The 14,512-nt window shown below is 49.6% G+C and overlaps 1 protein-coding gene and 4 non-coding genes across 5 annotated transcripts; 1 reads left to right on the forward strand and 4 right to left on the reverse strand.

Moving 5' to 3' along the window:
* Positions 1–6,760: 6,760 nt before the first annotated feature.
* Trnap-ugg lies at positions 6,761–6,832 on the reverse strand. Its single transcript has one exon. It is a non-coding gene; the product is annotated as a tRNA-Pro (tRNA).
* Positions 6,833–7,735: 903 nt separating this feature from the next.
* On the forward strand, positions 7,736–7,808 carry Trnak-cuu. The gene has a single exon. It is a non-coding gene; the product is annotated as a tRNA-Lys (tRNA).
* A 1,438-nt stretch (positions 7,809–9,246) lies between these two features.
* Trnar-ccu lies at positions 9,247–9,319 on the reverse strand. The gene has a single exon. It is a non-coding gene; the product is annotated as a tRNA-Arg (tRNA).
* A 1,592-nt stretch (positions 9,320–10,911) lies between these two features.
* On the reverse strand, positions 10,912–10,984 carry Trnar-ccg. The gene has a single exon. It is a non-coding gene; the product is annotated as a tRNA-Arg (tRNA).
* A 594-nt stretch (positions 10,985–11,578) lies between these two features.
* LOC114680766 (putative caspase-16) lies at positions 11,579–14,340 on the reverse strand. The gene is made up of 6 exons (XM_028853923.2): positions 14,169–14,340; positions 13,678–13,900; positions 13,305–13,421; positions 12,917–12,985; positions 12,364–12,470; positions 11,579–11,794 (listed from the first exon to the last, which is right to left on the reverse strand). The coding sequence occupies exons 2-6, from the start codon at positions 13,817–13,819 to the stop codon at positions 11,687–11,689; spliced, it is 543 nt and encodes a 180-aa protein (XP_028709756.2). The 5' UTR covers positions 13,820–13,900; positions 14,169–14,340; the 3' UTR covers positions 11,579–11,686.
* Positions 14,341–14,512: the final 172 nt, after the last annotated feature.

The following is a 14,512-nucleotide window of genomic DNA, read 5'->3' on the forward strand; positions in this document are numbered from 1 at the left end:
CACCCCAGCAGCCATTAATTGCCTACAGCCTCTAGAAGAGGTGTGAGGGTCTCATGAGTGGCTCTACCTAAAAATTAGTTGTGGGAAGGCGAGGAGAAAATCAAATGCAGGTATTTGGCAGTTTTTACATCCCTCTGTGATTGACGACAGTGGGGTCAGGATAAAGGCAAGAGCAGCCCCAGGAGCGCCCATCAAGTTTCCGCCGCTGGGGAAGCAGCTGCTGCGGCGACGCTGCGTTCTCTGCACGGCTGCAGCTCAGTTCTCTGCACGGCTGCAGCTCAGTTCTCTGCACGGCTGCAGCTCAGTTCTCTGCACTACTAAAAGGAAACAAGGTAAGACGGTGAGAAACCACATCGGGATAGACAGTACTGGAGGGAATCTCTCAGCAGAAGGACTCACGAGAGCCGAACACCAGATCACCAGGCCAGGAAAGGGATGTTTGCACCAATCACAGCGCACTGCACATGCAAAGGAAGGCTTGCGTTTGCACCAATCACAAGATTTTTCTCTTTGGAACTAATCACAGTAATCCCGCTGCTGTATTATGAGATGTGCTTGCTCCCTTTCAGGCCCGGGATGAAACTGATTGCAGGGTCACCAAGAATTCATGCAGGCTTGTGATTGTAAAAAGACTGGTGCAAACGGAAATAGCCCTGCCTGAAGCTGCACCCTTGGGAACTGAAACAATCTTCCTGTGGTCAGCATTGTGTGGTTTCCTTATAAAGCTTTCAGCCTTTGTTACAGACAGCTGGTGCCTTCATGGGAACGGTTTGGCGGGCAGTCTGACTGGCACAGTCTTTTTCCTTTAGGGCAACAAGAGAGAGTCTAAGAGCTGCCACTTAGGAATTCAAATTGCCCCGATCACCAATGTCTTTGCTTACTTATAGAAAAAGGAACATCAAAAGATGAGCTTACATTAAAAAAAAACAAAAAACAAAAAACAAAACCCCTAGCTGACATGGTGGCACACGCCTTTACTCCCAGTTCTGGTGGCAGAGGCAGGCAGAGCTCTGTAAATTTCAAGCCAGCCTGGCCTACATGCAAGTTCAAGACCACAGTCAGACCCTGTCTCAAAAAAATAAAATTAAAATTAAATCATCATTCACTAATTGTGATTTTTAACAGGGCTTTAACAATACTTACCAGCTGCCCAGTATCCCAGAGAGAGTTACAGCTCACTTATCTGTCTCAGTTTTACCATCAAACAATCAAAATGATCAGATGATCGGGCAGCACCAGATACTTGGGTTTGCTAAGCCAATGTCACTCACAAGCCGAGAGACAGGTAGGTCCCTCTACTTAGGACCAGACTAGATTACAGCTGTTTTGAGTACTTTGTCTTCTAACTCCAAGTATGAGTCCCCTCTGACTGTATCTGTTCTGTCCGGACATTGAGGCAGGAAGGGTCTCGCTCCCGTGTTAGAAGATGCTTTGGGACTGGTTCCGTGGTTTGCTAGCTGTGTATGAATGGATCTGCATGATGTTTTAAAATTCCCAGTTGTACTGGACATGGCATTTCACATTAGTTACCCCAGCACTTAGGAGTCAGGAAGACAAGCACAATTCAAGGATGGTGTGGGCTACATGAGTTCCAGGCCAGCCTAAGCTAGAGTGAGACTTGTCTTTAAAAAAAAAAATTCAAACTCATCCTCAGCTGCCTAGTGAGTTCAAGGCCTAGATAGAACACAGGAGACTGTCTCAAAATAAAACAAAAATCAACAACAACATCTGGACTAGGTGGCACAGTTTTCCCCCCCAAAATGCGTGTATAGGCCAGGTATGGTGGTGCGTGCCTTTAATCCCAGCACTCAAGAGGCAGAAGAAGGTGGCTGTCTCTAAGCTAGAGACCAGCTTTGGCTACACAGTGAGACTTTGTCTTAAAACAAACAACAACAAAAATCCACGTCTACCAGGACCTCATAGTACAGGGGTCTTTGCAGATGTAATTAGTAAAGTCAAGTGAGGTCATAGTGATGTGGAATAAGCCCCCATGGAATGACTGAAACTCAAGACAAAACCACAGACTACTAGTCTGACGAGGCATGTGTCTGTAACTGAAGAACAATACAGATTGCATGTACCTGGCTTTCTTGAACCAACAGTCCCCAAATCATGACATGGAGACTTATTACTAGTTATGAATGCCCAGTCTTATCTTATGCTTGTCCCACTAGCTCTTATAACTTAAATTAGCCTGTTTCTCTTTGTCTACATTTTGCCTCGGGGCTTTTACCTTTCATTCTGTATGTCCTGCTCCATGTCTGGCTGCCTGGCTGCTGCCTGGCTGGCTCCAGGTGTCTCCCTCTCTTTCCCTCTCATTCTCTCTCTCCTTTCTTCTCTCCAGCCTAGAGCCTAGATTCCCCTCCTATTTACTCTCTCTGCCCACCAGCCCCGCCTACCCCCTACCGCCTAGCTATTGGCCAGTCAGCTTTTTATTAGGCCAATCAGGTGCCTTAGGCAGCAAGGTGAAACAGCAACACATCTTTACGTAGTTAAACAAATGCAGCATAAACAAATGCAACACATCTTTGCCTAGTTAAAGTAATATTCCACAACATAAACAATGTAACACATCTTTACATAGTCAAAATAATATTCCACAACAATTGCGGGCAGCTACAAGAGTCTGGGAGAGACAAGGAAGTGTCCTCCTCAGAGCCTTGAGAGGACACAGGCCTTGTAAATACCTCAAGGAAAAGCTGCTGGCTGCAAGAATTCCTTTCGACTGTTTTCAGCCACCCAGCTTCTAGTCATTTGTAAGAACAGCTATAGGAAACTAATCAATACACCATATAAGATGTTTGGGAGTTTTGCTGTAAAAGCTGTAATGGTGTGGGATCTAAGTACCTATGAGACAAACGAGCTCTTTCTTAACCATAGAGCACTGTCAAAATTACTATTAGTGCTGGACAGTGGTGGCTCACGCCTTTAATCCCAGCTCTCAGGAGGCAGAGGCAGGTGGATTTCTGTGAGTTCCAGCACAGCCTGGTCTACAGAGAAATCCTGTCTTGGAAAACAAAACAATAACAACAAAAATTACTATTTTTTGTTTGTTTGTTTGTTTTTGGAGACAGTTTTTTGTTTGTTTTGTTTTGTTGGTTTTTTTGAGACAAGGGTTTCTCTGTGTAGCACTGGTTGTCCTGGATCTCACTCTGTAGACCAGGCTGTCGGCAAACTCACAGAGATCACCTGCCTCTGCCTCCAAGAGTGCCGGGGTTAAAGGCATGTGCACCTCCACACCCAGCTCCAATCATCGGAGGAGAGCTGTTTGAACGATAGAAAAGCCCCAGGACTGGAGGCTGGCATGAGGGCAGAACACTAGAGGGCGTCCCTGCTGCTGTTACAGGTCTCAGTTGCCAATGTAACGATAGAAAGCTACCAAAAGCTGAAACTTGAAGAGATAGTCTTCACTTACCCACAACTTTTTAGTAGAGCAAAAGGGCCCCAACCATGTGATTTGAAACGCCTAGGACAGTGAACATGATTGGGTTGTTGCTTCTTTTTCCCCTGCTTTTTTTTTTTTTTTCTGTCTCTGTTTCCCAAGTGTTGGGGTTATAGGCACGCACTGCCACTCCCAGCTACAATTAAAGGTGTGACCCACCACACCCTGCCATAACCTTCAGCTTTCCTGCCATTTCCCCTCATGGACTGGAATTTGTTAGGGAAGAGAGCTGGACATCTGCTCCAGAACCCTGAGAGGGCGTCCAGGTCTCCTGGACTGGAGGAGCTGGGGCTTCTGCCAACCACACCTGCTAGTGAAGCGGGCTCCCAAAGGAGGTCCAGAGAGGTCTCCACGTTTCCCAGGCAACGCGGGCTGTCTGGTGTGATCGTCTGACCCCAAACCTCACAACCATACATGAACTTCAAATTCGTCATCAGACAGCGGAGTGACAGCTATAACGTGCTACTTCTCTTTGGGACTCAAGAACCCAAGAGCCAACACCCCGCCCCCGCCCCCGCCCCGCCCCCGCCCCCGCCCTCACCCTAGCGCCTCTGGCCTGAGGTAGAGGAGGCAGGAAAGGACCCACAAGCTCCTCTCTGGTGCAAACCTCAGTTTGAGCACAATAAGACATTGGAAGGCTGACTTGGGGAGGCCCAACGGAGTCCTGGATGCAGAGTTGCACAGCTCTGGATCTTGCACGAAACCACTTTTCCAATTGCTCCACTCCAAGGCTGAGAACTGTGCATGTAGGAGCCTCCTGACGGTCTCTGAGCCATGGACACATTATCCAGACTCAAGAACTGAGCATGGAGGTGGTCAGGAAGAAGCTGTGCAGTGCAGTTGGTCTAGGGCCATCACTCTGCTTTGGGTGTGGATGCAGATCTCTGTATCTTCCACAGTGGAGATTCGGTACCGCGTCCCAGAATCCAGCTGAGTCTTGGGTGATCTATGCTGGTGCAGGCCCTCAGGCTGCCTTCCCTGAGTTTGATTTAGATGTATTTGCCTCTCAACCTAAACCAGCCCACTAGCTGGGTGGACACGGCCAGCACCTTGAGTGCATTAATGTCACAGAGGGACACATTTGGTTTGTCTTTCCACAATGTCAGAATCTATTGAATAACAATAAATTCACAATCTAATTTGGTTTTCTTGCCTGCTCTTTGCCAAGTAGTCCTGACTTGATAGATACCTGGATGTTGGCAATCACAGGTTCTTTCTATTCCAATTTTACTAATTAATATTAACTATGAGATCACGCATTACATTTCTCACAATGTGTATATGTATATGTGTATGTGTGAGTGTGTATGTGTGTGTGGTATGTGTGTGTGTGTGGTGTGTGAGTGTGTATGTGTGTGTGGTGTGTGAGTGTGTGTGTGTGTGTATGTGTGTGTGGTATGTGTGTGTGTGAGTGTGTATGTGTGTGTGTGGTGTGTGAGTGTGTGTGTGTGTGAGTGTGTATGTGTGTGTGGTATGTGTGTGTGAGTGTGTATGTGTGTGTGGTGTGTGAGTGTGTGTGTGTGTGTGTGTGTGTGTGTGTGTAAAAAGAGGCTTCAGATTTCAGAAAGGCTGTCCCGAAGTCAGAGATAGAGAACTGACGCAGTAGCAAGAGCTTGTAGTAACCAGATACGCACATCCTAATGCACTGCAGTCCAGTGTCGTTCAGACAGAGACACCGGGTGACCAGCCATTTAGAAAGGCAGTTTGAAACCAACTGAGTGTAGCAGGCGGTGGAAAGTGCACTGGAGCCTTAGTCTGGAGGCAGAGGTCCTTTGCTATGACAATTTCCCTAGATAAAATTCCTAATACGTGGCAGGGTGGGATGACTAGTCAGCATGTCTGCCACCCTTTGGTCTCAGGAAGCTCCTTCTGAAGGGTTCCATCTGATGTGAGCGATAGGATTTAATGCATTCCTAGGTGTTGTTATCTACCGGTAGAAACATGTTGCCGATCTGCCTCCTTGTGCTGGCAGACAGCCATTGTTTACTTGTATAAACAAGACAGAGTCATTCTTTCTTAACATTTGTGTTCAAGATGGAGTGACTCAGATGAAAACTGGTGCTTTATAAAATGGATTCATTCAAGGCTAAACCTAGTCTGAACATTGATATTTCATACAACCTGTAATAACCCAGAGCAGGTTCAGTGTCTTCTTAGGAGTCCCCCTAATTCTGTGTCTGAATAAGAGTTTGTGGGTGGGACCCCAACTCTAGAGACACCACCCTGCACTTGTCTAGCCGCCTAGCGTGCCTTTGTGAGGTGTGGCAGCTAAGCAGGGTGTGGGCACAGACGTGGCTCTGCCCAGGCCAGCAAGTGCTGCAGGAGGTACCCCAAGTCCAGAAGTGTAATCCGATGAGTTTAGTGTAAATCAAAGGCTGCTTCTGATCACATATGGGGACCCCCTTCCCCATTACCCGGTAGGCTCAGCTCATCAAGCCCGCCGTAGGATTTGCCTACAGGGAAAGTCTCCAGGTCAGGCTGAGTCTTGTCTATCTGTCCCTAGATCAGTGTGGGGCCCCACTCCCTCCTTGGCATGGCCCTGCAGTTTCTACCATGTCACCTCAAAGCGGATGAGCTAAAGACACGGTGATTCCTAACCCTGGTCGCTGATGTTGAAATGATTAAGGTCAAGTCCTCTCGCTCTGACTCCATTTTGTGTTTGCGTAAGCAGTTCTCTGCCCTCTCCCCCACCTCGATGGCCACACCTGCCTTCATAACACAGCCGAGACGCCATTCTCTCGCCTCGGTGAGCAGCAAACTATCTTTTTAGGGGCAGTCATCTCCTCTAAAGGTCTTGCCATACCTGAAATCAAACAATAAAATCTAATAATACTGTAGTGTGCAGAAAACAGTCGGAGCCCAGGTGCCCAGCACTATCGTGGTGGTCCCAAGGCTGAGGGCACACAACCTCTGCTGCCGCCATCTCCTCCCCGAGGTTGTGGAAGGCACAGAGGGCAGCATTTCCAGAAGGTGATTCAGAACACCCGCTTCGCCAGAATTTAACTTCACGACCTGAGCCAGGGCCGTAGATGGTTCCTGAGAGGCCTGGCTTGCGACACCCAGGCATCTGCGGAGACAGGGGTGGCAGGGAGGGATTTGTCCTTGTTCTCTGCTAGGATCTACATCGCAAGCCGTTTGTCCTCTAGCTGCACTAAGACCCCAGAGCTGCGTTAAACCAGAGATATCTGGCAGAACAGGGCTGGCGACAGGCGACCCAGAATACTTAATGCCTGAAGTTGTGCTATGCCATCGACTCTGTCCCAGGATCTAGCACCTCGCTGAACTCGTTTTCACTCTAAAAAGTATAAAAGGAATTACGGGCTCGTCCGGGATTTGAACCCGGGACCTCTCGCACCCAAAGCGAGAATCATACCCCTAGACCAACGAGCCACTGCGGGGATAGGCCAGGAACTAGTCCTTGGATATCTTCACCCGATTGACACCGCCTCCGTGGACGCGGTTCCTCTAGTCCTGCCTGGAGGGATTCTCCGAGTTCGTTTCTCTGTGGGTTCCGGAAAACGGAGGGAGGTGCGGCACCGTGAGGACGGAAGGGAAAGTTCTCACACACTCAAGGTAGGTCCGACCCCAGCCCTGAGGCCCAGCATTAGGCATGAGTGACCAGGGACCACCGTCCTCCGGGAAAGGGAAGTCAGAAAGCTCGCGTGAGCAATGCAATCTCAAGGTGGACCCCGACTCGAAATTTCACCCCAAATAGAATCCAAGTCTAGAACCTCGAGAATGAGACAGGGGATTGCCGCCTCCTGATCCGCTAGGCCCCAGGAGCTCAAGCATCCGGGAAGAGCCGGGGTCCTCCAAGGAACCGCAGATCCTGTCTCTTGGCCGAGCCCACTCCGGCCTGGACTCGGCCCGAAGACCCGCGCAGCTCAGAGACACGGATACAGAAGCCAGAGCTGGACTCGGGGTTCGCTTCTTGCGCAGCAGAGGGCAGAACGAACGCCCCAAACTTCACCTCCGCACAGCGTTTGGCAAGGGACCCAGCGTCTCTGCGGCGAGTTTGAAAAGGCAGGCTCGCCCATGGTTGTTAGGTCGTGAAACCGATCAGGCCCTAAACGGGGGTCTCTAACATCCTCACAGCCTTGCCCCCACCCTGTGGCTCCTGAGAACGGAAGGGGCCACGCAGAGCCTGGCAGTGCAATTGTAGGAGGCTGGAGGGGTAAACCCACCACCGTCTAAGGCTAGATGCTCGTCCTCGGTCACAAGTCCCACTTAGTCTAGAACCCGGAAGTCCTAAAGAACTTCAACAGGCCTGTGGGGAACGACATTGTCGTTGCCGCCCGGCTAGCTCAGTCGGTAGAGCATGAGACTCTTAATCTCAGGGTCGTGGGTTCGAGCCCCACGTTGGGCGAGCAGTTTTGTCTATGAGATCTGCAACTGGGCAGACATCTGTAGTATACAGGAGTCGTGTTTAATGAAGGCTGAGGATTCCATATACGTTCCCTATGGTCATCGGGCCACAGAACCAGGAACTTGCAGAGGCGTGTTTTTCTTCTCTTTATATTTAATTTTTATATATTTAACCTGACACTTTACAAATAAATCTTATTTACATAAAATTTCCAGGTACAGTACAATGAACAGGTTGTCCTGGAACTCGAGAGTAGTCCAGACTGGCCTCGAAAAGACTCACCTGCCTCTGGCTCCCTAATGCTGGGATTGTAGGTGAGCGCCACCACCCTCGTTCTGAATCTTTTTTTTCTAAGTAATAAAAATCATGAATTGTTCTAAAACAAAACAAACAGAAGTGTCTTCTGTTGAAGGCTGAATGTCTAGAAGGTCAGGGCCAAAACCCGGAAGGCCTCCATACAATTATCTTGCGGCCACAGCGTGGCTCTTACTAAAACAAAGAAAATGCAATTTCATGCTGCATGATGCATGCAGACTCGCACGTAAGGTGAACTAGCAACCTCAGGGAGGCCCCTGTGAAAGACAGCATCAATTAAGAAGGCTCCATGGGACATAATGCATCAGAAGCTTCCAGTTTTACAATAGATCAAAGCTTGTATTTGGGGGCATTTTTACCCCAAGGATGAAGCTGAGTATTATACGTTTTTTTAACATACAACAGTATTATCTATTTCAAACACGTACTAAAGCTAAGAATATAATAGTATTCTGTGCTTTTGTGTCTACCACTGAGCTATGCTCCAAGCCCCAATCTAGAATTTAAAAACTAATCAGTTGTTTTGGAAGTTGATCTCTAAATAATTCGGTTTATAATCAGTAAGAATTTCTCCTTTAATCCCAGCACTGGATTAAAGGCAGGTGAATCTCTGTGAGTTTGAGGCCAGCCTGGTCTACAGAGTGAGTTCCAGGACAGCTAAGGCTACACAGAGTAACCCTGTCCCAAAAAACAAACAAACAACCACAGAAAAAGATTTTTTAAAAATCTATAACCTAACCTGGAGTCGAGGTGTACATGTGTAATCCCAGGGTTCAGGAAGAAGATGCAGAAGGACTGTGAGTTCGAGCTCAATCTGGTCTACATAACAAGACTCTCATAAGTAACAAAAAAAAAAAAAAAAAAAAAGGAGGGGGGAGACCGCAATACAATTGTACGTCTAGACTCTGAACAATTGTTTTAATACCAACTCATAATTAGTGGTTCATAAAAGTAGTGCAAATGCCGTCGAAAAGTATTTTGTAAAGTGAAAACATGTATTTATCTGAAAACAAAACATCACTTCTAACTTGAAAGGTGTGCCAAAACCTCCCGAATTTTGAAGCGTTATTACGTTTCTCCTTTACACATTTTGACTTTCCAGGTGTCTAAAACACAGCCTTTCTACCCCGGGTGGGACTCGAACCCACAATCCCTGGCTTAGGAGGCCAATGCCTTATCCATTAGGCCACCGGGGCTGACGAGAAGAAGGCGTTATGTATCTTTCACTAGTTTCTTTCCGTTCTTTCTGCGGGTCTCTATCTTGTGTCTCTACTACTTCCTCGCGAATCGCTGCCCCTTTTTCAGCCTTTCGCGTCCATTCTCAGTGAAGGCTCCAGCTCTGATTAAGTCAAGGCCCCGGAGCACCCTTGGGATCTAACAGGGCATTTGTGAAGAAGAAAGTGAAAAATGTGCATTACTGGTTTTATCTTAGCTCATTGGTCTAGAGTGAGTATAACATCTTTCTGTGGTGCAAGGTGTCCAAGACTCAAATATTGAATGAGCCCTTTCACCCGGGACCGCAGGTAGGGAAAACGTGTTTGGGATGCAGACTACAGGGGCCGGCACGATAATACATGTGTTTTGTAGTGCCTGTTCCCTTTCCAGAAAAAGTGTGCACTGTGCTCGGCCTCTGTCCAGTCCTCTCCCTCTGTCTCTTACTTGGTAGGGACAGGTATTCACTGTTGTTGTTATTGTTTTTTTTTTTTTTTAAATATAGAGTATAGAGCTGGCCTATATATTTTACTTAATACCCTCACCCTCAAAAAGAAAAAAGAAAAAAAAGAAAGGGGGGAAGAAAGAAAGAAAAAATGAAAAAATTCTGCGCAGTGAGCCCTATTGGAAGAACCTGAGATCTTTGGCTTGAGGCTGAGTTCCAGCCCAGTTACATTACCCTCGGGTCCGTTTGACTCTCCTTTAGCTCGTGTGTGTGTGTGTGTGTGTGTGTGTGTGATCTAACATATTTACAAGCCTCATTAAACCACTGTAACATTGAAGAGCAAATGACTCCCCCAGCGCTGATCACCTGAGCGGGCTCCCCGCCCTCGCCTTTTGTAGCTAGGAGTGGCGGGGATGAAAGACGTTTCTTTTTCCACCGAATCCCTCGAATAGAAATTCCTCCCCACCCCCCAGGAGAAAGGTCAACTCAATCCTGGACATATTTTTGCTATTTAAAAATTTACATTTACATTGGACCTGTAAGGAGACTGCTTTTTTGTTGTTGAGACAAGACTGGCCTTTACTGTCCTGCCTCCACCTTCCAAAAGCTGGGTGGGATTACCTGTGTGCCTGCACGAGACAGCCTCGCATTGTGAGAAATCTAATCTATTAGATTGTTTCACGGATTTTAGAGCTGTGGACATACGTATAAACCAAATTCACTGCTTTAACTATTTTCAGATGTCTGTTCAGCGGCATTAATTGCATTCACCACATTGTGTAATCAACGGGATAGGCTACTGAGTTTTCTAATCCAAGTGTTTTTGCCTTGCCCTTCGGACAACTCCCATCCCTCCTGCAAACAACCTCCTTCCTCGACGTTAAGTCGTGCTGCTTGCACCCTGTTTTGAGCTGGCTTCACTTACTGATTACTAGCATGCTGGACTTGCTCTCAAGTCGTTCGGGAAACCAGACAGAATCGGGAGTTCGGAGAGCCGTGCGGTTAAAAGAAGAGAGCAAACCCAAGAAGGGGGACTTTTTCAGTGGGGTTTATAAAAACCGTACACTTGCAGTGACCGCAAAGGGAACGGGGAATTTTTCAGTGGGATTTATAAAAGTTGTAGACTTGCAGCGACCACGAAGGGACTCGAACCCCCAATCTTCTGATCCGGAATCAGACGCCTTATCCATTAGGCCACGCGGCCCTACGTCCGCCTATGGGTGAGTTCTTCCCATAAGGCTTTCTCAAGGGCCTACTGCGCATGCTTAAACTGGAGAAAGGTCCCGCCCCTTTGGGCCAATCTATTTGGTGTGAGATGCTTGGGAGCCTCAACAAGTTTGAATCGGCCTGAGCCCTCCTGGGCAATCCGCCAGTGGAAGCCCTCTGGATCCGAGAAGCTCGCCTTTCCAACCTCCTCCTCCTCCACTTGCTGGCCCTCAACTCAGGATTACGGACAATCCATGCGCATGCGTCATCCCCTCACTGGTGTATCCGCAATGGTCTCTTCCAGTCTTGACCCGACTTGGCTTGCCTCTCCTGCATTTTGGTTCCTAGAGCCAGGTGGAGATTGAGAGAACTACGGTCCCTGAGCTGGTTCTTCGCAGGACTTCTTTCTCCCTAGGCCGCTCCCAGCATATGCAGGCCAGCCCTGTTAGGTTCCGTAGTCTCAGACGCGAGGCACAGACCCAAACCAACCTCTGGTCCCCAGGAGCACAGCTGTTCCTCTATCTAATGCCAGGTACTTTACCCGTTATCTCACTTATTGCAGAGAGAGCATGAATTTCCCGGAGCACAAGGATCGTGAACAGATATTTATTGCACGCTATCCGAGTTCCCATGCCTAAGATGCTGCATCCATGACAGAGTGCTGAAGGGGGGTGGATCGGAAGTAGCAGGGCTGTCAGTCCTATAAACAGAGCCGGCGCCGGAGCGAGCTGCGGATCTCCAAGCAGACCTTGCGCAGCTCATCACTGTCTGGCCCCAGCACATCCAACTCACATATCCTCCTGTTGACCTGAGGAACGACACTCAGCTAGGCCCCGAGGGACTCAGTCTGGCACACCCACTGCAGTCCTTGTCTACTGGGGTTTCTTTGTGGGGAGGGGATGCTTTCTGAAACAATCTCACTATGTATTCCAGTCTGGTCTCAAACTCTGAGATCCAGTCACTACCTTCCAGCTACAGGCATGCCCCACAACGCCTGGCTCTTGCCTGCTCTGTAAGCCTAAAGTTTCAAGTACTACTTGATCGTCTTTGAGCCTCACACTGCCCCAGAGGTTTAACATGATTCCTTGCTCTCATCAAAAAAAGCCCCACCCAGTGGGAAAGGCTCCCCACCCCATATATATATTGCTTGGGAGTTGGTCTGACCAGGGGGCCATGTGTATTTGACCATTTCATACTGTGAGCACCAGCGATCCCTCCTAGTAATAAAGGTGTTTACTATTCTAGAGAGAAGCGGGGGCACAGAGAGAGACAGAGACACAGAGAGCCTGCTCCTTTCCCTGGGGTAAGCGGGAGATAATGGGAACACTACCACCAACCCAGGCTTGCTTTCTCTGTCCCTGTTCCTGCCCTTCACACCTCTGTCAACAGCTCAATGAGATCTCCGCCAGGGTTGGCTCTGACGACCTCCACCAGCGTCTGGACAAAGTCTGAGCCCTTTTCTTCGTCCCGATAGGCCACACAGCCTAGGCCAGGGATAGGGCCAGAGAGTCAGTCAGCCTTGGCCTGCTGCCCTCTGCTTCCCAAACCCCAGAGGAGTAAGAAGGGCAAGCAGGGGGGATTCTGGGTATCTGGCTTGAGACCAGAACAGGGCCAGGGACTTCTTGTATCAGATGCTGATATTTGTAGAGTATCTGGGTAGAGTCAATGCAGAACAAACATTTACTGTGGATTTGCTAGGTACCAAGCATTGGACAGGGTCCTGAGGCAAACAGACCTGCCCTGTCCTTGAAGACCTTGGCAAGTGCTTGTCTAGCAGGCACTTGACAAAAGCGTGCCACAGTTACTATGACTACAAAGAATAAACTGTGGGAGAAGATGGCTTAATGCAGCTGGGCTGGTGCCTCTGCTCTTGCTGATAGTAAAATCACTCCCGGTCTCAGGGCAGGAAGCTAGGTCCCCGATAACTTACCCTCAGCAGCTGCGTAGACAGTAAGGATGTCTGCTTGGCTAGAGCTTCCTGGAGTGGAGGGAGGGCTGCCTGAAAAAGAGCCAACCCCCTTTAGCAGCATCCTGGAACCCTGACTGCCTCGGGTCTTGTCATCTCTGGTTCAAGGGCAGCACAGGACCGTGCAAAGAGCGCAGGACAGATGGAAAAACCACAAGCCTTACAGCATTCAGGCTGTATGAACTCAAAGAAGCGAGTTCTCCTTGCTGACTTCACATTGCTAGCTCACTTAGGTCCCTCCCTGAGTCTTGGCAAAGACGGCGCAGAGGTGATAGCAGAACCATGATGACAGTCCTGGAAGTATGTCACGAACGATTCCCACCACCAGGCTCCAGAAGGAAGGCAGACCCACCTGGGGCATCCACATGAATCTGGAGAACATCTGCCTGGGTGGGGAGGGCTGGGGGTGCTCGCAGCCAGCGCCTGTACCATGGGAGAGCTCTTGGCCTCACCCCAGGGTCCCTGTTCCCTGGAGGAGGGAGGCAGATACTTTTACTCAGCGGTACCTCAGGTACCTTCTGGGTGATCTAGACTCCATATAAATAGTGGAGCAGACTTACAGAGCTGGCAGTAGCCATCAGGGTCAAGTTTGTGGGGAGGATGGAGAGGGCCAGGGAAAAGCTAGAGCGCAGGCTTCCTGGAGGAGGTGGGTGGGAATGTGGGAGGCCAAGGGCTGGCAGAGGAATGCCAGGGTAGGTGGTTGGGCTTAAGGCAGGGCCTCTTACCACCACGGCAGGCCTGGAGCAGGAAGATCTTGGGGCGGCCCTGCAAGGCCCGACAGCAGCTCAGCTCCTGTACCAGCATCTCAGGCTGTACTCCTTGCCCATCAGCACCCAGCAGCTGCCCCTGTGGCCCCCCGTGAGCCATCAGGGCCACCAGGGCACAGCTCACAGGGCCCTTGTGAGTGTCCAGCTTTTCCCGGAACTGAGCCAGCTCCTCCCAGAATGCCTGGAGTGGTGAGGGCAAGGACAAGGTCTGAGCCAGCCCCTGGCTGCCCTCCATGGGGCTGGGGGCACCTCTTCAGCCTCTATCTTCCATAGCAGGCTTCCGAAGGCAGAGAAGTGACTGTCATATGCATGTAGCAAGAAGTCAGAGGCTAGACATAAGATGTATTTCCTGCCTGTGATGTGGGAGAAACCCAGGAAGGAAAACTCCAGGGTCCTAGGGGCGGGAGCACCCTTCCTTCCAAGCACCGCCAGTTTTAGACTTCCCTGACCTGGGCTGTAGGGTCTGTCCTCAGGGTGACCTTGAAGCCCAAGGCCTGGCACAGGTCCCCCAGTGCTGCCACATCATGCTGCGTCCCAAGCCGGTCTTGAATCACAGCTAGTAGGAGGGCGGCCCTGGTCCCAGACAGGTCATACTGTGCACTTGGTCCGGAGTCGGACTGTACAGAGGGTTAGGGATGCACAGTGGGCTGAGGGGACTCCCAGTCCCTCTTCTCCCCGTCTGTATCTCTCTCGGCCTCCACCCAACCTGCATCTGCCCACACAGGACCGGCCTCTCTCCCTGCCCCTCACCTCTGGCTTCCAGGGCTCCACATCTCCCAAACACAGGGTCCCC

The sequence above is a fragment of the Peromyscus leucopus genome, chromosome 8b (assembly GCF_004664715.2).
Source record: "Peromyscus leucopus breed LL Stock chromosome 8b, UCI_PerLeu_2.1, whole genome shotgun sequence".
In the NCBI taxonomy this organism is placed as follows: domain Eukaryota; kingdom Metazoa; phylum Chordata; class Mammalia; order Rodentia; family Cricetidae; genus Peromyscus; species Peromyscus leucopus.

Excerpts from the sequence above, each read along its gene's own strand:
- LOC114680766 (XM_028853923.2), bottom strand. The coding sequence starts at position 13,819 with ATGGCTCACGGGGGGCCACAGGGGCAGCTGCTGGGTGCTGATGGGCAA. Across the intron at positions 13,422-13,677 it reads GCTCCAGGCCTGCCGTGGTG|GGAACAGGGACCCTGGGGTG; the intron begins GTAAGAGGCCCT and ends TCCCTCCTCCAG. Across the intron at positions 11,795-12,363 it reads TCATTGAGCTGTTGACAGAG|GTCAACAGGAGGATATGTGA; the intron begins GTGTGAAGGGCA and ends GTCGTTCCTCAG.